The 26,874-nt window shown below is 38.2% G+C and overlaps 1 protein-coding gene across 3 annotated transcripts; it reads left to right on the plus strand.

The window, feature by feature from the left end:
- Positions 1–661: 661 nt before the first annotated feature.
- On the plus strand, positions 662–24,950 carry YIPF7 (Yip1 domain family member 7). 3 transcript variants are annotated; one of them, XM_085059056.1, is made up of 7 exons: positions 662–761; positions 2,989–3,105; positions 3,687–3,844; positions 5,543–5,688; positions 9,138–9,319; positions 13,383–13,474; positions 24,765–24,950. In XM_085059056.1, exons 2-7 carry the CDS (start codon positions 2,990–2,992, stop codon positions 24,767–24,769), a joined length of 699 nt encoding a protein of 232 aa, XP_084915182.1. In that variant the 5' UTR covers positions 662–761; position 2,989; the 3' UTR covers positions 24,770–24,950. The 3 variants fall into 3 exon arrangements, with proteins under 3 accessions (XP_084915182.1, XP_084915181.1, XP_084915180.1); XM_085059055.1 differs by lacking the exon at positions 24,765–24,950 and adding an exon at positions 14,224–16,132; XM_085059054.1 differs by lacking the exon at positions 24,765–24,950 and having other exon boundaries at positions 13,383–16,132.
- Positions 24,951–26,874: the final 1,924 nt, after the last annotated feature.

A 26,874-nucleotide genomic window follows, 5' to 3' on the forward strand; every position in this document is an offset into this window, starting at 1 on the left:
ATCTCATACAAAAGCATGTGTAAATAGAAAAGTCATCTGTGAAGTTTAAAAATCTACTTAAAAATCCATACTGTGCTACAAGTTTCCCAGCAGCCAGGACTATAGAACAGAGGTTGCTTGCCCGGATCCTGGCATGGTGGGAACTGCTCTTCAAGAGCTTTGCCAAGAGCTCCTGGAGAAGCATTGGGACAGGGGGATGTGCCTGGAGAATAGGGCCCAGGCACTGGACCAGCAGATGGACTTGGCCCTGCAGTGTGTTCGGCCTCCCTCTCTCCCTCCCTCTGCCATGGTGTTCCCAGGGAGCGTCCCACAGCACTTCCAGGGCTCTGTGTGCTTGAAATACACCCTCACGTAAGTGTATTCACCCCACTAATTGAACAGCTATTATTACACATTGTTAAAACTTTTTAATGTCTTAAGAGCTCAGCTAATGAGGGCTCCACCAAGATCTTCATAAACAACTACTTAAGAAGGAACCTAGATGATTGAGCTGAAATATATGTAACCGTATTTGTTAATTTTGTTCATTTTTCCTTGAAGGTTCCTGCTCTTTTCTGCCCATTGTTGTTAGTTCATGTTAAATGCTGGCCCTGATATTGACAGGTTGTGGGTTTTTTTCCTTCATGTGCATCTGTTCAAATATCAAATTTAGAATCTTATAAATAGCACTAAGCTGATCCCTGTTGAAGCAAGAAGATATTTTAGGTCTTCTCCAACATGTAAATTCAACAGACTGGAGTTTTCATCAAATATCTTAAAAAGTAAGTAACTTTAACTCCAAATTCTTTTGGAAAATAAATGTATCTCTTCTGAACTCTGTTATACAGAGTAAACCATACCTAGTTAAGCTATTATTTTATTCTGTATAGTGACAGCAAAGGACGTTAAATACTTACTGGAATGGAACTATTGAGGTGGAGCTGCCAACTAAAGTTTCTTAAAGCATATTCCATGTGAAGTCTTCATTGAACAAATGCCTAAGTGGTGTGCAATTCCAAATAAAACCTCAGTAAATCGCTTGTTACAACTAATTTCTATTAATTCATATTTTAAATGTAAAAATTATTTCTCTTCTAAATTTGGAAAACCTGCACAATTTATCAGCATGTAGAAAATAATATATGATTAGGTTTTACTTTGAACTGTTGGTGGAAAAAGGAAATAGGTCCCCAAAGATCAGTCTGATACTGGGGAAAAAGAGCAGAAACTCTAATATGCAGCATTTCAAGGTCCCTGATGAAATATAGTAATCTTTATCACTTTTATCTTATGAAGAGATTTGCAAAGATCTTTCCTATAAGCAGAGTGTGCATGAAAAATATTGAGATAACTCTGAGAATAACCATGAGGTCAAAAGCATATTTTGCCAATGGCATTTGGAAAGCTGAAAATGAGGGCAAAAGTGGAAAAAAAGGGAAATGTTGGGAGAGAGTAATATCTTACATGAAAATCGAAGTAAATTGGATATGGATATGGTTATCAGTCATGTTATGTAACTGCTCTGTGTGTTTTAAGGGTTTAACTACTTAAGTGCTAGCCAAGTGGTGAAACACATGCATACGTTATGCATTTTACAAACAAATCCCACTCAGACCATTCCCTAAATCACTAAAGAACTTTAGCAGAGGTGAGAGAGGGCTTAGGAGGAATCTCACCACAGAGTATACGTAGCTGATGGGAGCGAATAAAGATGACAAAGACAGACTTTTCAAAACCCTACTGGAAATGCTCCTGAGCAGCTTTTGCTGGCCTTGCTTTGGCAGAGGCTTAGACCAGGCAATGTCCAGAGGTGTCCTCCAGCCTCCAGCCCTTGGGGGCTGGGAGATCCCTGAGAGGATGTGCTGCTCCAAGCACAGCTATAATGTCTTTGCCGTGTGTGGCTCAGCATAAAGGTAACACTAAGGTGAAATAGGGTTGGTCCTTAATCTTGTGGATTTGCACGTAGACCTGCCAATTTTGGAGTTGTTTTGTGGATTAACAGTCAGCCATGTGAATTACATAAGAAACACTGAGACCAAATATAAGAATTATTAAATATCTTTGCAGTTTGAAACGATAATGCCAAGAGGCATGTGATGAGTTACAGAACCAATATGCTTAATTTCATACCTTACTTACATAGGATCCAGGCAACCAGTCCTGCCTACACATGGATAGGATACATGAAATGGGCCTTGTGGGTGTGAACTTCAGTAGTTATAAAAAGTTAGTCAGAAGGTAGAAGGAAAAATGGACAAGTTGTTCCTTTCTAATTCTAATCAGTCCACAGCTACAGAGCTGAACTATGGATCAGTAAGAAGGAAAGATATGCTTTGACATGATTTCTTTCACCAAGAAATCATCCAATCATCAATCCAATCATTCAGTTTGCTGCCTTTTGCCAGTCATGTTGCTGGCCAGTGAGAATGTTTTTCCAGTACTACTGATGTGCCAGCTCTAGCTATGTCCTTGAAGAGAAATCACAAATTTTGATAACATATCTGTGTTTTTCTATTGTTTGAGTAATGTATAATATTGTAAAACATAAATAGCTTTAAATAGTAATTATTTTTGAAATCCAAAGTACCTCCTAAAACCTTAATTTCTAAACATTTAGATATGGTCATATATTTTTATCGAAAGTAGGAAAATGAACTGTTTAAAATTATGGTTTACTTTATATATATATATACTTTCAAAATTACTTACATTATTTTTGGTAGAAGTGAAAAGAAAGGAAGTCAATGCAGTCTTGTATATCACTTGTAAATTAATATACTGTAATTTACAGTAACTACAGCAGATGAATTCCTCTTGTTACAGCTAAAGGAAGTAAATAGTCTATTTTTTTTTAACTTCCAAATTATCATGAACTTCTACAGAAAGATTCTCTTGAGTCTGTGGCTTTACAGTTTGCAATTTTAATTTAAGTTTAGGACAGTTCAAAACATAGATTTTGGCTTGTTGCAAAGGCTATTGATTGACATTTGCAATCATTTTTCCCACCAGAATGTCAAATTTTGAGGAGTTTCAGTTCGACTTTTACCAGTCTAATTATACCATAGACGACCAGGAAGAAGGTTGCAACAGCTATGGCTCAGACAAAAACCTCTGTGAAAGCCGAAAGTAAGTATGGGTTTGGTTTCAGCTTCCCTCTTCAGCAGGTGCTGGTTTCAGGGCTGGCTTTGGGGCTTGCAGGAGCAGGAAAGAGGTTCAAGACATCATCTGGACTTTTCCAAAGGCAGAATACTTATAACTGAACTTTTCTTTTTAAAAGATTGGATTTCATACTACTTTTATTAGTATAGATGTTACATGAGTAATATCTATAACAGGAGTAACTAATAGGAGTAACTGGGCTTCATGCTATTAATGTGAAATTTAGGGTGCATATTACAAAAAATTCTTTAGGGTCCTTCTCAGATTCAAGGGAAAAAAAGCTAAATATGTGGTTCTTTCGTCAGCAGTGCGGACTGAGGAATGTCACCAGGCTGCTGAGCAAAAAATTCAGCAGGGAGTTGCAGGGAAGGAGAGAGAAGGCATGGTCAGCAGCTCAGCACTCACTACCCACAGTGGGCACTGTACCCAGAAAATTTCCAGATTCTCCAAATTGAAAATAGGTGAAAAATAGGTGGTACATGGTGAGTAGCTCTAAGTTGTTTCTCACTGTATTTATGAGTTTTGCTGTTCTTTGCTTCTTGTCCTAGGAGCCACACAGAAAAGCAACCTCCAGCTGGAGCTTTTGTCCCATCAGACATGCTTCTGTCCCCTCAGAGCTACACGGGTCAGATTTTGCAGCCTGCATGCAGTCCTGACACCCTTGGTTACGTTGACGGATTTGACGAAGAACCTCCTTTGCTAGAAGGTAAAAATAATCCCACAGATGACGTGCGTGATTCCTGGAGGTACCTCTAACTTTTCTTTGCCAGCTAGTGGCAATCACTAGAGAAACCGCAGCAGAGCTGCCAAGCCTGGCGATGTGAGCTTCAGCCAACATCTCCTGGCCCCAAACCTACATTTCCTCCCAGGAATTCTCCATGGATTCATCCAACCTTATGGTGTAAAGCAGGTGTACTTTAACACCACTAGATGGCAGCATAACAATAAGTTTGTCATTCCTGTTCCCAAAATTTTTTCTCACTCTGCGTTTATCCTGCATACATATTGGAAAATGTATAACCAATAAAGACGGACAATCATCTTCTTCGTATATCTAGTAATAAATTTAGCGTTTTCAGATGCTAAGTTGCTTGTTTCAGTGGGAAAGGAATTGAGAAAGCTGCATTTTCAATTAGTTGATCATTTAACCATATGAACAATGTCATTCTTTATGATTGACCATTCTAATGCTAGTGGCTGATTTTGTCACTTGCAAAATACTTGTGCTACATTAAAAAAAATGGAGAATTTGTCTGTGATTATTTCAGCATAATGTAAAAGGAGCATATTCAGCCTGCTACTTTGGCATAGATGAAGGCAACTGAAGTTTTTATGACTTAAAAGAGGCTGCTGCTGCCTTAAAGCCAGCAAGATCATTCTGTTTGATACAGATAACTGCTAGATCTCTACCTCTAAGACCTCCAACCATTTAACTCCCCAAGCAGATCACCCTGGGAAAAGGATGTTGTAACACAACTGCTTGTGATCTGTAGGGCTTCAGAGGCATTCCTATCTTTGTACCACATAAATCTGACCAAACCCACACATTTTAATGCAGAATAGCTTTATATATATAGTGTTTGGCTGAGCTCAATGTGATAGAGAGGTGGAACAAGGTAAAGGCTTGGATTTCCAAAGAGAGCTAACACATTGTTGGTCTCAGTCACTCCGGCAGCAAATCTGAACTCAGCTTTTCCCTTACTGGAGAATCTTGGGGAAGATGATTCCTCATGCAAACTTAAGTGTTTCTCCAGAAGTTGTAAGATAAAGCTTTGCCCCAGCAAAGTTACTGGCAGAATTCCAATCAACCTTGATGGGAAAGAATTTTGTTTTGTTTCCCGGGGTCTCAGTAATTTATTTTTAAATGCAAACACCCCCCCCACCCCCAAACTCCAAGCTTATAAAGCACTGTACAAAGTATTAACTTGCCTTGAAGGGACAAATGTCATTTTTAAGTGCTTTTGGCAGTTCAGTGTTAAGACACATTTCTTGTCAGATTTTCTAGAATTAAAGCATATATCTCTGTCCTTGGTGTTCTAGAGTATCTCAAATTCTGCACTTACTATTAACTTACATATTTTTCAACATCTAAATTAGTGTGGCATTAGATACCTGTGTTTTAAATATAGGAAAAACAAATATTAACTAAAAAAATGCAGCGGGCACTTTTGGTTCATTGCCTAAAATTTGATTTAATAAATTAATATTCCAATTTAGAATCAAAGCTGACTCTCAGATATACTGGGTTTATAGCAGGGACATAATGTTCCTACTACAGAACATGCCATCCTACAGCATTATCTTAATTGAAGCATTTGTTTGTAGTTTTGTGATGTCTAATTGGTTTTTGTAAAAGTGTTGTTTTCTTGTGAGCAATTAACCACCCTGAAATGTCTTGTTGCAGAACTTGGGATCAATTTTGAGCATATATGGCAAAAAACATTGACAGTTCTAAATCCCATGAAGCCTGCAGATGGCAGCATTATGAACGAGACAGACCTCACCGGACCGATGGTTTTCTGTTTGGCCCTTGGAGCAACATTGCTGATGGTAGGATGTGGTAGAAATCTTCAGAGATTTTTTTTTTTTCTAACAAGCTAATGCCTAGGTGATAATGAGTGTGAAGTGGCAGAAGATGTAGTACCATCATAAAATGAGTCATTTTCTCCCAGTTGTTCTGAGATTATATATTAAAAATCTTCTTACTTTGAAAGTACCTGCATAAAGTTTAAATGTAATGTAAAGGTGACACAGGTAAAGTGATGTATTACTTCCAGTGGAAAGAAGAGACTGCATCATTTTTGGGGTGGGATTTAATGTGAACAAAGGACAGATCTGTGCCATATATAATCTGGAGAGGCTCTGAACAGGTTTTAAGGGAGGGAATAAAAAAGAAAAGCAGGCCAGTCCAGTTTATCTAACACTCTTGCTACTGTTTTTAAATTGTCTTCTTTCAATGTTATTTTAGAGAGTACAGAGACATAAACATAAAAGAAATCTTTATACAGCCAGAATAATTGGAAAAAAAGAAATTGAAACAGTCTTTTTTCCACCCTGAAATTTGCAATACCTTCCTATAAATTTTGCTAGTTCTTTTTTATTTTTGTTCTATGTTGTCTGCTTAACAAAATATAGTAGCCTGTACTTGACCTCCTTCTTCTTTATGAATATAGCTTTCCTACAGGAGGAAAGTTTAACAGGGTTGTACTGAACTCCAGATTTATCTATATTTCAGTGGCAACAGGGGCTCTCCAGTGTTGCTGAAGTACAGCTCTGATTGCTGGCAGCAATTCATCAGACAGGGATAAGGTGGGACCATTCTGGGAAGGGCTTTACTGCTCTGCAACTGAGGTGAGAGGAAAGGGGCTCTAATTCTCTATTTCCTCTGTGATAAATAGTGCTGAATCAGAAGGTTCTTGAAAGCTCTTACTCAATTTGTAATGTCAGTGCAGTACCTTGAATGTGCAAACTGCAATATAAATGGCAAGTAGTATTATTATTTATGTCCCTATAAAAATAAAAATCTTTTAAAAGGGTGGAAGAGGCAGGAGGAAAGGGAATAAAAGGAAAAGAAGGTGGGAAGCTAGAGAAGACAGGCTATTTTCCACCTGGGCAGTAAAAGGAAAAGCTTGAATTAATTACAATCAAGAAAATAGAAGGAAAGTTAAAGGAAAGAATGGAAAAAATTGTTTCCTGTTCATTTTTCTCCCTGAATAGCCAACAATTATAATGAATAATAAACTATTATTATTTGAATAAATTACTTTAATTATCATGCTTTTTCTGGGACATTACGCATTTTAAGTGTCATTAGAAAACCAAGTATTTTCAATGCTCCAGTTTTAGGGCAGCAGAATACCTCTGATACAATCCAGTGTTTTTGTGCCATAACTTCACAGCAGTATGTCTGTGGGTTTATCTTAGAAATTCAGGCTACCATTTTCTCTCAGATGCATTTGAATACTAACGTATCTCTTCAGCTGTGTAAACTATGATATCCTTCTGCACTTAAATAAGTATCTTCTGATAGCACCGGGAACATAATTTGGTTGAGAGCTTGTTTCCAAAAATAATGTATACATTTTCTTTAGTTTGAGCTTTTTAACTATGTAAAATTATGCAAATATATTCTTCAAAGGGTAGCAGTTCTTTCAGAGAAAAAGAGGAAAGGGCTGCTAGCCTGGCAGCAGGACTTGTTCTTCCTCATTTTAGTGTAAAACAGGGCAGCTCCACTGTAGGCAGAGAAACAATGGCAGCGCAAAATTTAGCAGAAGCCTGAGTCTCAGCTGCTTTGCATTTTACACTGTCATTTGTATGAAATCAGACTTCCCCATCCTCTTCAGCTCAAGGTAGGAGTGCCCACTCCAGGCAGATGCAAACAAGCACACCAAGTCTGACTTTCTGCTAACCTTGCTCCTTCCGCAGGACAAATTTAGCTCTTTCCATTCATCAAAGCCTGTCAGACTAATCAAGCCTGATTCTGGTTTTGCTTACATCACTGTGAACTGGGAGTATTCCCATGTGTGTGAGTCAATATATTTACATATGTTAAGTAAGACTAAAATCGGAACCAACATATTCAGCTGCTTTCTCTATTTCTTTTTTTTCCCTTCTCTCATATCCTTGCACCACAAATCCAACATTTCACCAAGTGAAGATTTCAGCTAGCTGTTGGTGCTGGTGCTCCCTTCATCTCTGGCTCAGGAATTTGTTAATCTTAAACTAAGCTAATTAAATAGTGCTATATAGAATAATTAAATACACTGAAACAAACAGTCTAAAATATAGCTTGTAGTTGATGCATCTGTTTTGAGACAGAATTTTACTTAGTTGGTCTATAGCAAAGGCTGCCCCAAACCGCTGTGGGATAAGTAAAGTCAGAGGTCTTCTCAATCCTCCTTAGCCATCATGGGAGATATACTACCAAATATCACAAAACATGATAAAAACTTCAACGATGTTTCCAGGAAAAAAACTAAGTGTTTATTTCTGATTTATGAATGTTTTTTTGATATACAGGAGGGAAAATTACAGTACTGCATAGCCAACATTTAGTATTTAATTTGTTAGAAGCTTGAAGAGAGAGAAAAAAATATTTAACAGTCTTTTGTGTCTGTTTATTTTGGGGAGTGAACAATGCCCTTATGCCTGGAGGTGATCCTTCAAAATGATGGCAGGAGATGAAGGAATTGGTGGTGCTGTGGCCACAGTTGCCTGTTTTACTAGCTTTGTGTATAAATTAGAAAACATCAAGCTCCAGGCTGCCAGGCTGCTACCTTTCAGAGGCAATAAATTCAAACAAATGAATAAAACCTAGAAGAAAAAAAAGCATCTGGGATTTTTTTATTTGTTAGAACAAAAAAAGAACACAAGCTGACAGTTACTAGCACGTTTTTGTTGAAATGAATGTGTTGCATTGATCTAAGCACAGAGATGTGTCTTTCTTATGGTAGTCAAGGGGAAGAATGGTCACATTCACCCTGAAAACCAGCATTGTTTAAGCAAAATTTTACTAATTTTTTGCAGACCTGCTTAAAGCTGAAGGTTTGTAATAAAATGTGAACAATTAAGTATAGTAACCTGGGTTATCATACTACTTAGGACACTTTTCACAGTCCCATATACAGTTATTGAAAATTTGTTTCCAGAGACTAAAATGATTTTCAATTACTAAAATGTGCTTTCCATAATTTCTTCTTAGTGTGTTGCCAGTTATACTTTCCCAAGTCTCCCAACCAAGTCCTGTCACATTCGGAGCCCAATGACAGTAAGTCTCAGAATCAGCCTTGTAGTTCTGTGTCAAGCACATTTTCTCAGTTGCACCTTGGAGTTATTTTTACATGAAAATCACCCAAAAGTATCAACTGTGGTTCACAATTGAACTGATGTAGGTGAGGCACAGAGAGTGTCAACAATGAGAGGTAACAAACCTGAACCTAATTCTGTCTTCTCCTAGCACTTGATCACTGCTCACTTCATGCTTACTGGTATGATTCCAGGCAGGAAAGGTTCATTTTGGCTACGTGTATGGGATGAGTGCCATCGGGTGCCTGGCCATGCATGCCCTGCTGAACCTGATGAGTGTCTCAGGAGTCTCACACGGCTGCGTTGCGAGCGTCCTGGGCTACTGCCTGCTGCCCATGGTGATCCTGTCCTCTGCTGCTGTTGTCTTCTCCCTGCAGTAAGTACCAGTCTGTGCCAACAGGAATCCTAGGAAGGGCAGTAAGTCAGATGGCTGGTGTTGTGCGAAACATTTTATAAATGTTCACATAGTGAATTTTGTCTTCTGAAACTGTAAGGCAAAACACCATTCTGTTTGTGTGTAAGGGTGGAAACAGACAAAACTGGACTGTATTTGAGAGGGCTGGTATATATATAAAAATGTATGTTCATTTTTATATGAGTCTTTAATTCCACTGCTTTCCACTTGGACTAGGAGTGCTGTTGATTTTTGCAGCAGCCTCAGATGGGATTTCTGTTTTGCAGAGCTGACAGTGGCCAAACTCAGGAATTAATTTTAAAAGCAACTGCTGAACTTTGGGTTTATATAGCTGGTTCTCCTGTTTCTTTTTTGTTCAGAGCATCAGGCCTCCCATCTTTATGTTTCCTTTCCTACTGACTTCTGTGGGACAGAATGAAGTAGCAAAGTAACTCTTAATGATAAGGAAAATCAGAACAAATGTTTAAGATACAGTAGAGTCATACATTCTGAGTTATGGTGCAATTGCAAACCTGAAAATAACTGAATACTTTGAAAAAACAAATGTGTAGTGGTGTATGTATCTGTGCACATGTGGAGAATTGTTCAGTCATATTCTATGAATTGGAAATTTTTTTGGCAAGCCTCTCATTCCTCCTCATTTGGTAAGCCCTTCGAGACACAGTGTTTATCTCCCTGTTTGCCAACAGCAAAGTACAAGCAAGTTCCAGATCTTGCCTGGAGGCCTTGAGCAGCACTTTTACCTATTGTTAATGTTATTAATGATGGTTTCCCTCCTTAGTCTTTGTTGGTCTCTCATATTTTTAACTCTCCAATCTGTAACATATGGAATTTAGCAGCTGATGAACAAGAAAGTGCCCCTGTTTTTCTTTGGAAAAGCAGAATTCCTGTGTATATGTATATATATATATACACACTTTTCCTTTAAGGAAATTGTGTGGTGGAATTCAATATTGTCAAAATTCTTGTTACATATTTCTGTGACCATATTCCATGTATTAAAGTGTTTCTGAGCTGTCCTTGACAAGATGGATGATAGTGACACTGAAGAAGCTGTTTATTCTCCGTTCTCCTGCACTTCCCATATTTTCTTGATTAACCTGTTTAATAGTCCAGCCGAATAAAATGTGCAGATACATAATCATAAGACAGATGGGGTGAATTCCAAACCAGCTGTTACAACCATGCAGGGTACTGTTGTCTGTACAAGGAATCCCCAAGCACACGCCACTCATTTGTAAAATGCTGTGAATTTACAGAAAGCACTTCTTTTGAAAATCTATAAATACTAAAGTGTCGCAGCCTTTACAAAATTAAACTGTTATTAATAAAATGAATTGATGACATTAAGTACTTCTTGACAGGATTCTGCAGACCTTTCTCATTTGGTATATGAAACTGCTTGAACACAGCAAGTACCCAGGTTTAACATGCTATTAAAACTAAGTGACAACTTTTAAACATACATTTAATTATTTTTAATTTAAAAAAATATTTTAAATGGTAAAGAAAAGACAGCAATACATTTATAATTTAAAAAAATTATAAAAAACATTATTTGTATCTTAAAGTTTAAAGATATAATCTGAATTCTTTTTTCACCAAAAATATACATAGTATAATGCACTCATCTATGGCAAAAATACACAGTAATCAAATAAGTGTAAATTTTCATGATTAGCTATTTCTCCGTAACTAAATAAACCAAAATATGGAACATTTGGGGTACTGAAGAGTATCAAGGTGAAAACCAGTTTTCTTACTCAAATTTGTTTGGAAATTGATTTTTTTCTGCCCACCAATGCTGTCATCATGTGTGAGCCCAGGTTTATTAGGCCATCTTTCTGGGAGAAACATCAATAGATGTTTTGCTTGCAGGAAGCAACAATTCTTTAATACCAAATTCCCAAGTAGGGTGGTAAAGCTACTTCCTTAACTAAACAGTGAAGGAAATGAATGCAAGCACAGACTAAGAAATTCTTAGACCAAATGATGCAAAGGACCCATTTGGTGACAGCATCTGCAGGGTGTGAGAGAGAAAGCAGTGAAAAGGGTGGTGTGAGGAACACACTCATATGTGTCCCTGCTTCTAAATCTCACATCAGTACAGTCTCAGTCCTCTTGGTCACTGTAAACTTGACATCTGCCTTTTGCCATTCTATCCCATGATTGGATTTGACCCTCATGGACATGCCAGACACAAGCTCTCTGCCAAACCATTCCTTTTGGCAGTAACATATTGCTAGATCGAGGACTAAATTTGTAAGTGCACAGTGGTATCTCTTGATTCCAACGTGATTTTTATGCCACCTTTCCAACTTGCTCTCTGCCAGTCCTGGAACAAACCGCGAGAGGCCATTGGACTTCAGTACAAGGCAGAGCAGCCACAGCTCTAAATCATGCTACCTTGTGGTAGCCCCTAAAGAGTTATTATGCTAGCTGAAAATTGTCATTGCACAGTATGTTCCTATTGCATCCCATCCCTCTGCCAGCATGGGCACCTGCTCAAAGAGCCATCCATACCAGCTCTGAACTTCTGGCTCACTGTTCAGGTGAGCAACTTAGCACCTGTACTTGGAGAAGAGGCCAGGAACTTGTTTTACAAAGCCCAGCAGAATTTCCCTGAATGTCACTATATAGGGTTAAAGAACACTTAAACTGAGGATATTAAATCACGTGGTCTTCCATGTTTTATTTTTAACTTGAAGTTGCAATGAGGTGCTGAGTCACAGTAAAATCAATTATTTCTTTCCTGCCTCAAAGGCCCAAGAGCTGACAACACCAAGTACCTTATTGGCCTGGTGACTGGCTTGCTAAGAAATGAACTATTTTATGTGATGTGATTGAATTAAGTAAACTAAGTCAATTACATAGGGAGAGCTTTATCCATCATGGTTTAGTTGCAATAATGATATTAGTGGAGGTGATTTCTGATTAAAGGACCTACCTGAGTAAATATTTGCAGTCTGTTTTTCCCTTCTGGTTCTGTCATGCTGGTGCTTTGGAAGAGTGGGGCACCAGGAAGGCCTTTAGGAAGTGGCAGAGGTTTATTCTTCCTCAAAGTCCTTGAGACTGATGCAGCAAAAGTGTGTAAAGCAGCTATCTCATTATGTACTTCAGCAGTGTATTATGCACATGATCTCATGCATTTTACAGAAGCAGGCTGCAAATAGAGTGCAAAGAAAGAATATGTGGAACATTATTTATTGGAAAGACTTTGTTCCCACAGGGTTTAATACTGAGCCCCTGTAATCTGCAGGAGTATTTCAGTGGGCTTTTAACCATAGTCCCACAATCATCAGTTCTTCAGGCCACCCTGCTCCTGAAAGGTGGCACAAGTTAATTTCAAAAGGGCCCAGCTGTCACCAAGAGGTAGGGTAGAAAGTCATGGCCCTCTCAGTGTGCAGAAAAGGATGATAAGATGAGCAAAATATTTTTCCTTGGTGGTTCTTTTCCTACTCATGCTCAGTGGGCTCCCTTTTTTAAAAGGCCAATCAAGCTTTTTCTTGGGACACCTTTCTGCCCACCCAGCTGGTGTGAGTCTTTCAGAGCCTCTCCTCAGAGTTTAAAGCACACTTAAAATCTGAGCTCTGTCTTACAAAAATGAAACCCCTCCAGATCGTCAGGCTTCCTGATGGAAGAGTGGGTCTGTAGTGCCGTTTTAGAACCTAACAATTTCTACAAGATGATTTCAGCTGAAATAGGAACTTGGCTAACTTTAATATTAAACCTTAGCAGCTGCATCTGCTGGACACCCAGGAGATTTATTTGGAAACCCACAGCTCTTTCAGCAGTACTTCTGATAAAACTTTTATCCGCAAATTACATTTTTGTTTGCAGTTACAATTTTAATTTGCTCTCATGCTTGACTTTCAGTATGTCAATCAGTTCTTGGTTTTTCCGGTGATTGTTACCTCATCAACAACATGCTGCTAGACATGAACTTGAGTTTGGTAAGATTTGATGTTATATATAATAATACGTGGACTCTGTCATGTTTCTTCTGTGTTTTGCTTTCTCCTAGGGGGATCCCAGGAACTCTGTTAGCTCTGTTTATTATTGGATGGTGCAGTTTGTCAGCTTCCAAAATTTTTACCTCTGCATTGGCTATGGAAGGTCAGCAGCTCCTGATTGCATACCCATGTGCTTTACTTTATGGACTTTTTGCACTTCTAACAGTTTTCTGAGATGTATTTTCTGCTAGTTTTCTTACAGCCTGTTCATGGTTGTTGGAGGGGCAAGGGGTTATTTACTTGCCTACAGTGGCGTTAAGTTCCATTAAAAAAAAATAGATTCTATGACTTACTGTTTTTTTCCTAATGGCTGATAATTAAATAAAAAATCAAGTGAACAGGTAGATTGCCTCAAAATAATGGTGGTTTGACAGTCTTACAGCTTAAAGGAAAGAAATTGTATTGAGAACGTAGTAAAAGTGAAAAAAATTATAATTAAAATAAAAATTCTGTTCTGAGTACTTATAATACATATACTAGAGAGTAACTGGAATGCAATTATGTAAATATTTGATAGACATAGTAAATCAAGAGAAAATGCATATTTATTTGTTTAAAAAAACCAGCTTGCCATCTTATATAATTACTAATTAATATCTAGAATTCATATATGTGGGTTTGGGGTTTTTTTTTAGTAACAGAAGACTGAGTGGCCATGCTTTCTGACATTGAAAAATTGGCCAGGAACAGGTTGATACAACAGAGGAAACCTAGGAATGTCTTCTTGTTGTTTTTTGGGGTTTTTCTTAAGAGGTGTTGCTCCAAAACCAAAACACCATTGTAGTGTTTTAAATGCATAGTAAACATTATATTTTAAAATTGCCACTAAACCACTGCCTGCTGTAACTGCAGGAAAGCACCACACAAAGTAAAGGAAACTCCTAAAAATGTCTCCTGAAAGACAGAGCTGTATTTCAACAAGCAAGATGCAAACCTCCACAATTTGATCTGCCCCTCAAAAATCTGTTTGCTGCTTTTAGTTTTAAAGGAACCACACATTTTTATAATGGCAATGAAGCACACAATGCACAAGATGATGTTTTAAAATATGATCTTAGCGGTATCGAGCCATCAAGAGGAATTGGAGATGTGTGCAGTCAAAACATGAACAAAATCTAGGTATGCAGTGGACGAGAAAATGAAGGTAGGTGTAGAAAGAGCTAGGAAAAGTAAATAGATGAAATAAATGGAAACGTGAAGGAAATGAATGGCAGCAGATTATTTATTCAGTGTTTTAGGGTGTCTTTCTTCCTGATGCATATTCTTATGATCTTAATTATCAAGATCAATTTATGGATTGTTTTGTATTCTTTGGTGAATTGTTTACAAAATATTTATCTCCCTAAACAGAGGGCCAGTGATTCTGGGACAGAGGGTCCTGATGCTGCAATCACTTATGCAGAAGTTTAGTATGGCAAAACTGGTCAAGAATACATAAAATTAATTGTGTTCCCAATCCTTTTCAGGTCAGAGGTAAATTAGATGATCAGTTTGTCCTCAAGCTAGTGACTCTTTCTGAATTGAAAAAGCCTTTGGTAAAAATATTTCCCATTGCTCTCATATTTGGTTGGTTTTTTTTAAGAACTCTTATGCAAACACTCTGGAATTCATTTTACTGAATTCCAGTGGAATTAGTTCAGACTAGAGGTCATGAGAAGTAAATAAAAGGTAATGTATACTTAGCCAATTCCTTAAAAATCACAACTCGTTTATGGAAAAAATGCTGCATTTATCCATTTCTTTACTGCAAGGCCAAAGAAACAGCAGCAGAGAGGCCAAGTTGGAGGCATGACCTTGGAGCAAATTGTGGCTATAACTGATTTCATGTAAGTGGGAATTGTGTGAATTTGGAAAATCAGCAACTGTAAACATGACGGATTTGACCCTTCTGCATCAGGGAGTAAATCTGACAGCAATAAAGCACAGATAAACATGTCAAGTGACTGCAGGGTATGGATATAAAAATCAGGCAGTTTGATTTACCATGCATTAATGGCATTCTCATGTCTAAATGGGGAAAGATTCATATGGCTTCACTAGTTGTAGAGTTCAGAAAAGATGGTTAAGAAACATTTAGGTCCATTTTTGTCCTACTCTTCCTATTATCATTCATGCTGTCTAAAACAAGCAAAAAATTACTCTATTCTGCGGCACTTTATATTCATTCTCACCCTGATCTGCATGATATGAATGGCAGGGGAACCAGTGAATCAAGCCATCAATTTATCTTTTGATGTCATAGACAAGTCAAATTACTTATGGGGAAAATGAACACCTTGAACTTTTGCCACAACATTTACAAAGCAAATGGTTGTCTAATTATAGTTTTATGTTTATTCTCTTGGAATTTATAACTTCTTCCCTTTCTTCACTGAGCCACATCTTCATAATTTTGAATGCTAAGTTCTTAATCCCAGTTACTTCCCTTGCTTTACTGTTTACCTGTGCCAATTTCTTTGTACCTGTTCCCAAGGGATTTCCAATAAGTGGCACATGCTGGTGCTGTGCTCCCAGTATGGTGTCCTTCAGGACTCTCTATGCTGACTGAGAGGGTTTGACTCTCTTGGATGTCCTACTTCTTTGAAACAAGATTCCTCATTGTTACTTAGCTTTCTCTTCTGAAGATCAGCATAGATATGGTGATGCTTTTGACCATCTTACTCTTGTGTGTAATTCCTAAATCCAAAAATATTATGGTCACTATTATGAACTGTTACTTCATAAAAAATAAATGTTACTTTGATCTAAGATCAGTTTAAAACATGTCTGTTTGGTAATAAACTCTTGTTCTGACTCTCTGGACAGGCTTTCCTGAAGCCATCTAGCTTTCCTGTATTTGCTTTTGCCTGGGCCATCATATCTAACTCCCTCATATCTTTCCATGGAAGTTTAAATACAAGCCTGGGAAACTCTTACTTTCAGCCTGAGAAAGACAGGATTATAAAGTAGTATAATGGTCACTGATAATGACTTTTAATTCATGCTTCCCACCCCAAAGATTTAAAAAAAATCATGAGACTTGCAAATAAGGTTCAGAGCATAAAGGAGAAAATAATTGTGGTTTTGGAGTGATGTTTTCTAATCTATCTTTGGTTTCTTGTTCTCCATAGCATGCACAAAAAAGTTCAGTTCTAAATGTGCATTCACATACAAAACCAGGCACTTACATAGGTCCTTTCTTTTAATTCAAAGGGTGATATAAGTGTTGAACACGCAGTATGGCAGAGGTATAGGAGATTGTTTGCCTGCCTTCCACTACACTTCTTGTGTTCCAGGCATACTCAAGGTCACCCTCAGAAGAAAGCATGCAGCATTCTGCTGTAATATAAATATTTTGCTGTTCTATTGCAACTAAATGCAGGAGGGTATGAAATTGAACATATTGTGAGTGAGAGGAAACTATAGCATGTGGCTGTTTGTGCAAGGGCAATAAAATGGTTGTATCTGAGTAACAGCTGCTGACAAAACGTCAGGTTGCATCCAGAGACCTCTTCTCCCTGGCCAGTTCTGTAGTCTCAAAGTTCCACTCTTTATCAAAAATCATCTTGTCACATGTCATCTCTAATAGGTTATAATATAGACCTTGAGTGGTTTAACTGTTGGTAAGCTGAATTGAGGGTGGAAAGCTGCTGACACATTGAATTGGACACATGCTGTGCTTCTTGGTGAAAAAGCTCCATTAGCAAAGGGTAATACTTTCTCCTTTTTTTTAGCTAGGAAGCCACAGAAAGCTTATGTACAAAACAGTGACCTCATTTCATGACTGTTGTTTATGTCATTTGAGAATGACAAAAGACAGCTCTGTGTCTTGACTTAGACCTCTCTTGTCACCACTTTATTTCAGAGCTTGCTAAACAGCCGTCTTCACATATTGGCATTTTCTGCTCCCTGAGTGATCATAAGTGAATTTTACAGTAAGGCTGAATTACTCATCTTCATTGCTATCAATAATGGGTATAAAAGAAGCAAAAATTCAAGAAAGTGTGCCTGTTTTAAATTTCCCTTTTTTCCCTATTGTCAAGACCATATTTAGTGGTCAGGCTATTGTGGGCTTCTTCATGCCTGGCAGATAAGAATACGTGATGTATAGAAGAATTATATGATGTTCATAGACATATGTAAAAATAAAGATATGCATGTACATGATAATTTGCAATACACTGGAGCTGCAACAAATTCTGAACACTAAATTGCTGCTTTTTCAGGGCATGATATCAACAATCTGTTCACCCAGCCTGGGAGATGGTGTATATCCTTCCAACGAAATCAGCAATTGCAGCATCTGATAAGCACTGTGGGGAATCACAGTACATAATGAAAAACTCATGGTGACACAATGCACTTACTGGTTAATGTATTTCCTGGCAGATAACAAAAGGCTACTGGATCAGCAAGTAATGGGTTACTGCACCATAATGACTAGAAAAATCAACTGCATAATTAATGTCAAACTGCCTAGAACACTGTAATAAGAAATTGATCTCTACCTGTGTTGGTATCATTCATGGATATATTCCTTTCCAAAATCTACTCTCTGTCAAAATTTCACTGATTCATGTTCAGTTAGCCTCTTGCCTGTTTATTCTAAGCAAACTGCAAGTGAGAAGTACCAATTCTGTAGCTGTAGGCCATGACTTGTCTTCTTGAAAAATCTCATCTCCTCAATGCTCCTGGTAGTGCATTCTTAGGAAAGGTCAAAGCAAACACAAGGGCTGTGTTTTAGTTGTTTGCCAAGTGCTTTTGAAAGAATAACATCTGCGACAATGACAATATGTTTGCTGTGATTACCGAGCACATTTATTAGACTTATGGTCTCATCATTAGCTTAAAACTGCCCAGTGACCTTGGTGCTGCATCACTGAACTAGATGGACGATGCGATTCACTGTGATCTGCATACAGTTGCATAATAAAGACCTTGGCCAACATGTACCCTCTGCTCTGGTAGCATTTTAGTTACAACTAACAAAACAAACCAAAAAAAATCACTTCCCTTCTTTTGCCATGACAATGAGTGAAGTGATAATGAGTTAGAAGAGGTCACAGAAACACCAAACACTGAGTTTTAAATGTAACAGAACACGTGGGAAGCCACTGCTTTGCAGAGAACAAGGGGTGGATTTTCAAAAGCACAAAGGTCGGTCAGTCCCATCAAAAGTCACTGAGATCTGAGCTCAAGTGTTTTATTCAGTGGTTTTCCTGACAGCCTCTTGACAAGCATTCCTGAACAATCAAAATGCAAAAAGCCACCAGGCTACCACAGGCAGTTTCCCAGAAGGCTGGTGACCCACATAAAATTCTGGGTAGAGACAGCTGTAGCAATCAAGCATACAAAACTCTCTCAATGTGTGGTTGCATAATGTAATCCGCGGCTACAACTTTATTCCTTTGGTTATTTTCTAGTTTATTTAACCCTAATCTCTGGACATTGAGTGGCCACAGTTTGTCTAGCTTAAGTTCTAGCAGCTTCTCCTCTCAGCTCTAAATATATAGTATAGAGATTTACTGAGCTCTGGCTTTGCTCTTCAGCTTAGTAAATTTCTGGTTGTTCTCAATTCTGACCTTTAGCACCTCTTCTCACTCTGTTTCTTAGCCAAAATTCTTCTTTCTGATATTATATTTCCTTTCTTATATTATATTTCCAATATAATATGTTGTTCATGGTTTTAGTCATAATTTTGCCATTTAACAGTCTGCACCCTTGTATTTCTTTGATAATCCATCTACCTTCTAGAAAATACATGCAGAGGAGGAAAGAATGCTAGTGGATAATGTGAAAATATTTTGGAAGTAAAACCCTATCAGCACTTGGCCATCATTAGTCCTTTTTTGCCTACACCTGACTGTGAAATTAACTATGCAGTTAGGATATGTTATCTAATCAGTGGTGTCGAGAGAGAAAGCTCTAGTATGCTTTTTGAGTAAACATAGTAATTTTAATGCAAATACTGTGTTGACACCTGAAATATGAACAGGGCCTTAGAGGTGATATACAACTGCATGTCTTGATGAAAAGACTCCAGAAACAAATACCCTAACCTTTAAAGAGGCATAAAGTGAGCATTAGATTTTATCTCTCCATGTAGAACAATGAGATAGACATGCATTACTGTTCCATCACTCTTCTGAACTGCAGACTGAATGGAGGAAGAGCACTGTTGATGCACTGCAGAATGCGAAACAGTTTAGGCAGTTATTCCTTGTGAAAAGTAGTAATGACACTTGGCTCTTCAGAAGAAGGAGGCGTGATAATTTGATCCGCTTTAAAGTGCACTTGTGCATTTTGCTTGGTGAGTCAATTTGCTGGAGGAAGATGATACTAAGTGACACTAATAACCACAAAAAGGATGAGTGCAGCATAAATTTGCTTATATTTCAGACATTGTGCACATGGTGCATTGAGATCTGCAGAGTGTTGCAGAGTAGCAGCACTGTGATGTAGCTCACCTGCATAATGAGTACTGCTGAATAACTGTTGGCACTGCGTAGGAAACTCTTTGACTGAGATATGAGCGTACCTAATGCTTCCTGCCTTATAAAAAGGACTACTTCTCAAAAGAGAAGATCACCCTGGAGATGTGAATTTCTGAGGGCAGACATTGAGGTGATATGTTTAATGGAGCACTTTGCAGTTTGCTTCACCACCATCCCTGCCTATATACTTACATTCTCTCTTTCCAGCGCACCAATTTGATTTATTGCTTGGGTCCTGCTGCAAAGGAGGAAGCTCAGATCAGTTGCTAAGGTCAGTTGCGAAGAATAACCCAAAGTGCAGAAAGAATCTCCACAGAAGTGTCCACTGGACCCACAACCTTTGTTCGGTGAATAATGTAGAGATGTTTTTGCTAAGATAAATCATGCCTCTCTCTGGGCTGCTCTTGGCCAAAAGATGTGCGTATGGCTGCTCAGCTCCTAGGCTATGGCTAGGGCTTATTGAAGAGCCTTTACAGGTCTTCATCTGGTTCCACCAAAGGAATATTATGTGTTACATTATCAAGCAGAATGAACGGCATTTTCCTATTTCAGACTAATTAAAACTTAACTTTTTAGCTGTTATAGCAGCTGAATAATAGATTAATGAAAAAAAAATCAGTGCAGGAAAGAGCACCTAGAGGCTATTTAGTCCATCCCCTGTCTCAAAGAGGTGTTTCTGATTTCTGGTGACTTTCCTTTAAAACTTCAACCTTTCTCGCAGTAGATCTTTCAAGTGAAAGAATAAACATACTGAAGACCTGCACCTTCTTTTAGTGGTAGGTGGCATATGCTGGACAGTGTATGGTTGTTTCTTCTATGTGTGTATATATATGCATATATTGTGTATGCACTGGCAGGCATGGTGAAGGTAGGTACACTGACAATAGAGAGTTGGTTATCTGGTTTTGAGTCATCAAGTTATAACAGAGACCATGATGCAAATCAAAATGCTAGAGGATCCCCACAGAGTCTTGTTCCAGTTTTCACATCCTTATTGCTGATTGCTGGAAACTTGAAGGCCATACCACAGGAAGAGTCTCTATATACATGCCTGGTTTCTCATGTTTTTTGCTTAAAAATATACTTCTGACTTTTATCAGAAAAGGGATACAGAGCTAGATGGGGCTTTGGTCTGACTAAAGACCATAATTCTTATCCTTAGAATTATTAATCTAATCCTCATGGCTGTTATGCAGTGCCTAATCAAGAATGATACCTAGGCAAAGTACAAGCAGGGAATAGTGCCTCTCTCCCAGAGCAGCTTATGCTGGTGAAATATGACTACTGTGGCAGCACACAATTGCATTAAAAATATCATTGCATTGAAACACTGCAAAGCTTTAGCTCTGTATAGCCTGACTACTGCACCTCAGAAGGCACTTTGCTCTGTAATCACTGCAGTATGGTACTAATGAGCTTGTTGGGCTTTGTGTGCTTTACTGCACAGTTTGCATTCTTTGTGTACTTGGGCACTTGAATGTTTTCTAGCTGTGCCAGTGGTATTTGTATTCTGATTGCTTAACAAAACAATGCTGCACATTTAAGGAAAATCACAATGCAAATACAATGCATGGAAACAGTAATAAGATCCTTTGTGTCTACAAATCCCTATGTATGCAATGTCATGTGTTCAGATGTGAATGAACTGGGCAATGTGAAGCTACAGCGTCAGTTGTTACATAAATTGTTTACATATGCTTACCAAAATTTTTCAAGCAGTTCAAGTAGTTAAGGGGATAAGGTTTTTTTCCAATTAAAAAAAAGGAATTCTGGCTAATACACTGGGATGAAACTTAGTCCACATGGGTTCAACTTGGGCACTTTGCTGGATTTCCTATCAGACCCTGGGCAGTCATTTGAGCTTCGAATCCTGAAAGTGCTTAGTGACACCCCACTGATTTCCTTTAGATACTGGCATCTCTCAGCATCTGGCCCTGAGACTTCTCAACAAGGATAATGATAGTTTCACATTTCAAAAACACGCTGTGAGGAGAGTTTAGTTTCTTAAAAATTATCAGGCGCTCAGAGGGTGGAGCCTAAAATGAACTCTCACAAAATAGTCAGGTGAAAGCTCCTTTCCCAAATTAGCAAGTTTTCTTTTCACTGGGATACAAGCTCCCCACATGCATGTTCCCTGATCTTTTAACACAGTGGACTTCTATCAGATGGGATGGCTCTAATGACAAAAGATAAAATATGACAAAATCTGGTGGAGCTACATGGGCAACCTCCAGCCAGCAGGATGCTCTCCTGCTTGCCATGTTCTCCTCCTCTGCCTTTTCTCTGTCACTTTACAACACCTCACATCTTCCCAGTAAGCACACCTCCCTAGCATGGGGAGGGCGGCAGGGGAGAGATCTCAGGCAGAGTGTCTGTCTTCCTTTGATGATCCTCATTAAAACCTCCAGGGAGCTACCAGAGGAGTGGAAAGTACAGACGTCCTAAACCCAAGATGGGTTTGAACAAATGTGACAACTCACATTCCTTGCTTACAAGTCCTGGCTTTAAAATATGAGAGATATAAACCACAGCAGGACTGGGAAAGAGTTACACTGTTTATTGGCATGCGGGATACATCCTATGTGAGGCAGCTGAGAGCAGTAGGGGTATTTGAACCAGATCTAAACCCAGCACTCACACCTGTGTACATTGACCAGTATACTGTCAGGTAGGATGAATTTCAGGAAGATTTACTTCCCCTGTCCCACAACAACTGTTAGAAAAAGGACGTTACCAAAAATCAATGCTGCTGAAATCCAGACTCCAAGTCTGAGCTACTGAGTGACTCCTACCCAGACATTCAGTATACACAATATGTGATGGGTCCTAGTTTTTGTAAAAAACTCAGTATGTTCTGCATGTTTTCTGACTTTTTAATTCACAGTCAGTCTTCACAGCAATAGGTGACAGCTATGCAGCATCAGTCTGGCTGGCACAACTAGATCAAGCACGCTGTTCTCTTTCAGATGGAGCTCAGATGGAGCTCTTTCAGATGGAGTTCAGTTGACCTCAACAAGGTATTAGTTCATTAGTTGTGAGCTAACTCAGTGAAAGGCTTTATTTTATAAATCGCCTGAGAACAATCAAATAATCCAATATCTTTAACTCTGTTGTCAGTCTGTTACTGTGTAATCAGTCCAATGCATTCCAGAAATATTTTTGCAGTAAACTCCACTAACACATATATTCTGCAGTCCAGCATGAACAAGACAATGTGCATGTCAGCAGTAACTCTTTACAATCCATCATATGCTCTTGATATTCTGTTTATTACTATTTATAGTAACTTCTTTGTCCTTGATAGGGCATACTCTATTTTAGCAAATAGATTCACAATTTTATTTTTTTTTTATAGATCTGCTGGAAGTTTTTCATCTGAGACACAAGCTTTTTTTTTAGAAGTCTGCATATTTGTTTGAAACAGAAATACAAATTCTCATTCTACCTGAAGGAACAGCAATAAAGCCTTAGTGCTGGAAATTTGAGGGAGAATTAGACCTCAAAAGTTGTACAACTTCTGAGAACTAGAAAATCTTTTGCTGTTTTACCTTAGTGTGTCCTAGGATGTGCTTAACTGGACTACATTCACAAACAAATAACTGGTGGAATGCAAATTCAACACAGGCATAGGCACAAGTAGATAAGATGTCCGGAAAGAATCAAATGACAAGGGTGGGCTGTTTTCAATTTCAGGAATACAAATCTGACTTAAGCTGTTATGTCTCAGAATTCAGTTAACTTGGATCAGAGAAAGAGCATTGTGTTAGTGTTAGTTAGCTTAGTGTTAGTTAGAAGTATGGAGAAGAGGAAATTGCACTATTCTCCATACTTCTGAATACAAACAGAGAACTCGGTCAATGCCTTAATCTCAGAGGTGCTTGTGATGTTTTGCTTATCCCTTTTATCATGCAGAGGGCATTTTCTAAAATTTCATTCCATTATGAAGGAATTTGAACTGAAATTTAATAGCAAGGAAAAGGAAAGAAGATTTTCAGTCAGTCCAAAATATGTCTTTTGCACTAATTAGTCAGATCCTAGACAAAGATTTCTATATCATCAGAGCAATTAGACTGAATAAATTATTTTCATTATTTTCTTTTAAAATCAGCTGTTCTTCTGATTAATTTCTAATAAACAGCAAACAGAGAAAATAATTTTCTACCTCATTTGGATACAGCTCTATCTCTCATCCAAGGCAACAGAAATCTTTTCACCAGACTGTCATTAGGGTAAAGCTTTTATTGTTCACTATGAAAACTGAGAATATATAAGTTCCTGATACTGATGGTGGATACCATTTCAACTGTTCATAAATTGTACACCAAATGGAGTATAGCAGATATCAGCTCGTATTCCAGTATTACTAAAACTTTTGGGAAAGTGCACAAGGGACAAAGGAAGATTTGTGTCTCTCTCTTTCACTTGCTAATCAGTCTGGTCGGCAGATGGGCTGAGACCAGTCTTTAGGATTTTTATACTGCTATTTATGATGCTCTTGTAACTCTGTCATACTGTTCAGGAGGTGCTGTGATCAAAATAGATCTGGTTTCAAAGTATAAAGCAATCCTTCATTGCCTAACAGGTGTAAGAGATATCTAAGGGCTCCAGTGAGCTGCTGGGCTATGTCAAGAAGACACACAATGCGTTTCTGCTGGGCAGTATTTCTCAGTCTCCAGCTGCTGTCCTCCAACTCCTTGTGTTTCCTTTAGGATTTTATAAGTTTCTATGTTTTTCCTTATGAGTCTGCTATAGGTTTCCTCACAGCTTTCTCACGATGTTGAATTTTTATAACCATCTAAGCTGAAGATGGCTTCAACTTGGCATTATTTCTGGTAAACTAATGGGGAGGTGGGTATCCTAGATTTGAAAACACCAGATGCTGCTGAGTGCAAAGGAAATTAATTTTTTTTTACATTTTAGAGTAATGTGGAGCATTGATCAAGTAGGCTGTCCTCCAAGCTGATGCAGAATGTACAATTTCATCCACAAGTTCCTGCAGTAAGTGGAATTACTTTTCCCTAAAAGTCCAAGGATGATAATAAACACCATCCTAGTGCCCAGGATGGGACACTAGTGCAAAAAAAATATAGGCTTTTATTCTGAGTTGAACTACAATAAACTTGGAGTGAGATCATCAGCAAATATCAATGGGTGGATTGTAGGAATAACAAGACCTGAAATGTCTGGCCAATATCATACTGCTGGTCTACAGCAGGGGTTAGGTTTAAGGATAGAAGAATAGACAGTCTGCTACTTCCTCTGGACTCTAAAATAGCTGTGACATGCCTGAGAAAGAAAAGTTTGTGTTACCAGAATTGCTTTCACATTTTAAAGGACAAAACTTGAAATATTCTTTCTGTTTCAGATGAACATTAGTCAGTAGAAGCAGGTACTTGTAAATAAATTAACTCACACCATAGCCTCCTCTACACCTCTTTTGCTTCAGAAGCTGAGAAATCACAATGTACCTTAGGGAAAATGGTCTTACTTGTTGATAGAATCTAAAATGGTCCTTGAGAAAAAATAAATACAAATCAGAAGTAAAATGAAATGCTTGTCTCTAATGAAAAGAAGAAGACTGTTTGATTAGTTTGTGATTCTTAGCATCTACAAAATTGAGGTCACTATTGTGAAGGGGATCATTCAGTTTCCAATCTATTTCTTCAGTGCAGCATTACCAATTCATCAGAAATTTATAGGGAAAAATCCAACAAAGCTTAAGGCTCGGGCAGAATTCATTATTGAATATCCAACTTTCTCTTCATGAGATGCATATTTAGCACAGCAGAGTTATGCACTGAAGAATTCGACTGGGATCCAAAAGCTTTTCCTTGCTAAAGCTCTGAAATGTTTCTTGGAGATGTCTACAGCAAATCCATATATTTTCTTAAGGGAATCATTAAGCATACCCTTATTTACTTTTAAAACTATTTTTGTAAACTATTAATGTAATGCAAAGATTGACAAGCATGGCAGGTAACCTCTGTTTACTGATATCCCATAAATCATGCCTGTAAAATCACTTTCCCAAGCAAATGTTTAATGCACAAGCTACACACATTTAGTCCAATGAAAGATTAATTATTCAACCTGATAACTTTTGCTATATTGGTAAATGCCAGACTTGATTTCTACTCACAGGTTTTATTTCATTCTTCACATGAATCTTAAAAATAATGCATCATATGCACACCTTCTCTGTACAACACAGACAGCAGCAAACATACACTCTTCCCATCAGTGTGGGCTCAGAGAGTGGCCATTAAGTGCTGGGATACCCCTGGCTGCATTGTTGCAGGTAGCTCTTCTACGCCAACCGTCAAATACTACACTGTATGGCTGAAGGAAGTGGATGCAGGAAAGGAGGGAGAACACTCACTGCACTCTCATTGCAGTGTTCTGTCTGCCTGCTGCAATAGTTTATATTGGGTGTGAACATGCATGAAACTATTTCATTGACTGCTCCTTTACTGGTATTGTCTCTCTGCACTCTTTAATAGGGGCATAAAGATTTCAGTTTTAGATAAGAAAGGAATTATAATCATTGGCTAATAATTCAGTCATGCTCCTTGAATAATGGAAGGATAAGAGACAAAAGAGGTTTTTGGGTAGGGAATAAAACATCTCTCATAAATGTCCAAGACTTTAAGGTTTGCAGTCCATACCCCCTTTAGAACCTAAGGCTCCATGTAGGTAATTTACAATCGCTGACTTTCTATCATCACCATGTTTTTCACAGGAAAAATGAATGAATTGAAGCTTTACTGTACAGTGAGGCCTCGTTCTTTTCATGTATGTGCTTATTTTCTGTAGGAAAAAAATGCAGTTCTGTTAAACTACTTTACCAATTAGCGTGACCATCCATTTTTAGGAAAAAAATCCACAAAACTTTTCCACATGCACTTCCACTAAATTAAGAAGGCAGAATGACAGAATTACATCACAGAGTTAGAGAAATGCTGTTTGGAAGGAACATCAGAGGGGCACGTTGGGCAGCCTCCCCATCAAAGCATTACTGTCCCCAGCACTG

This window comes from Lichenostomus cassidix, chromosome 4 (assembly GCF_008360975.1).
Source record: "Lichenostomus cassidix isolate B80296 chromosome 4, HeHo_3.0, whole genome shotgun sequence".
Classification (NCBI taxonomy): Eukaryota; Metazoa; Chordata; class Aves; order Passeriformes; family Meliphagidae; genus Lichenostomus; species Lichenostomus cassidix.

What these genes read in the sequence shown, in the direction of transcription:
- YIPF7 (XM_085059054.1), top strand. Translation starts at nt 2,990, where the DNA reads ATGTCAAATTTTGAGGAGTTTCAGTTCGACTTTTACCAGTCTAATTAT. An exon ending in AGAACCTCCTTTGCTAGAAG is followed by an intron (nt 3,845 to 5,542) that starts GTAAAAATAATC and finishes GTCTTGTTGCAG; the next exon opens with AACTTGGGATCAATTTTGAG. An exon ending in TTGGAGCAACATTGCTGATG is followed by an intron (nt 5,689 to 9,137) that starts GTAGGATGTGGT and finishes GTATGATTCCAG; the next exon opens with GCAGGAAAGGTTCATTTTGG.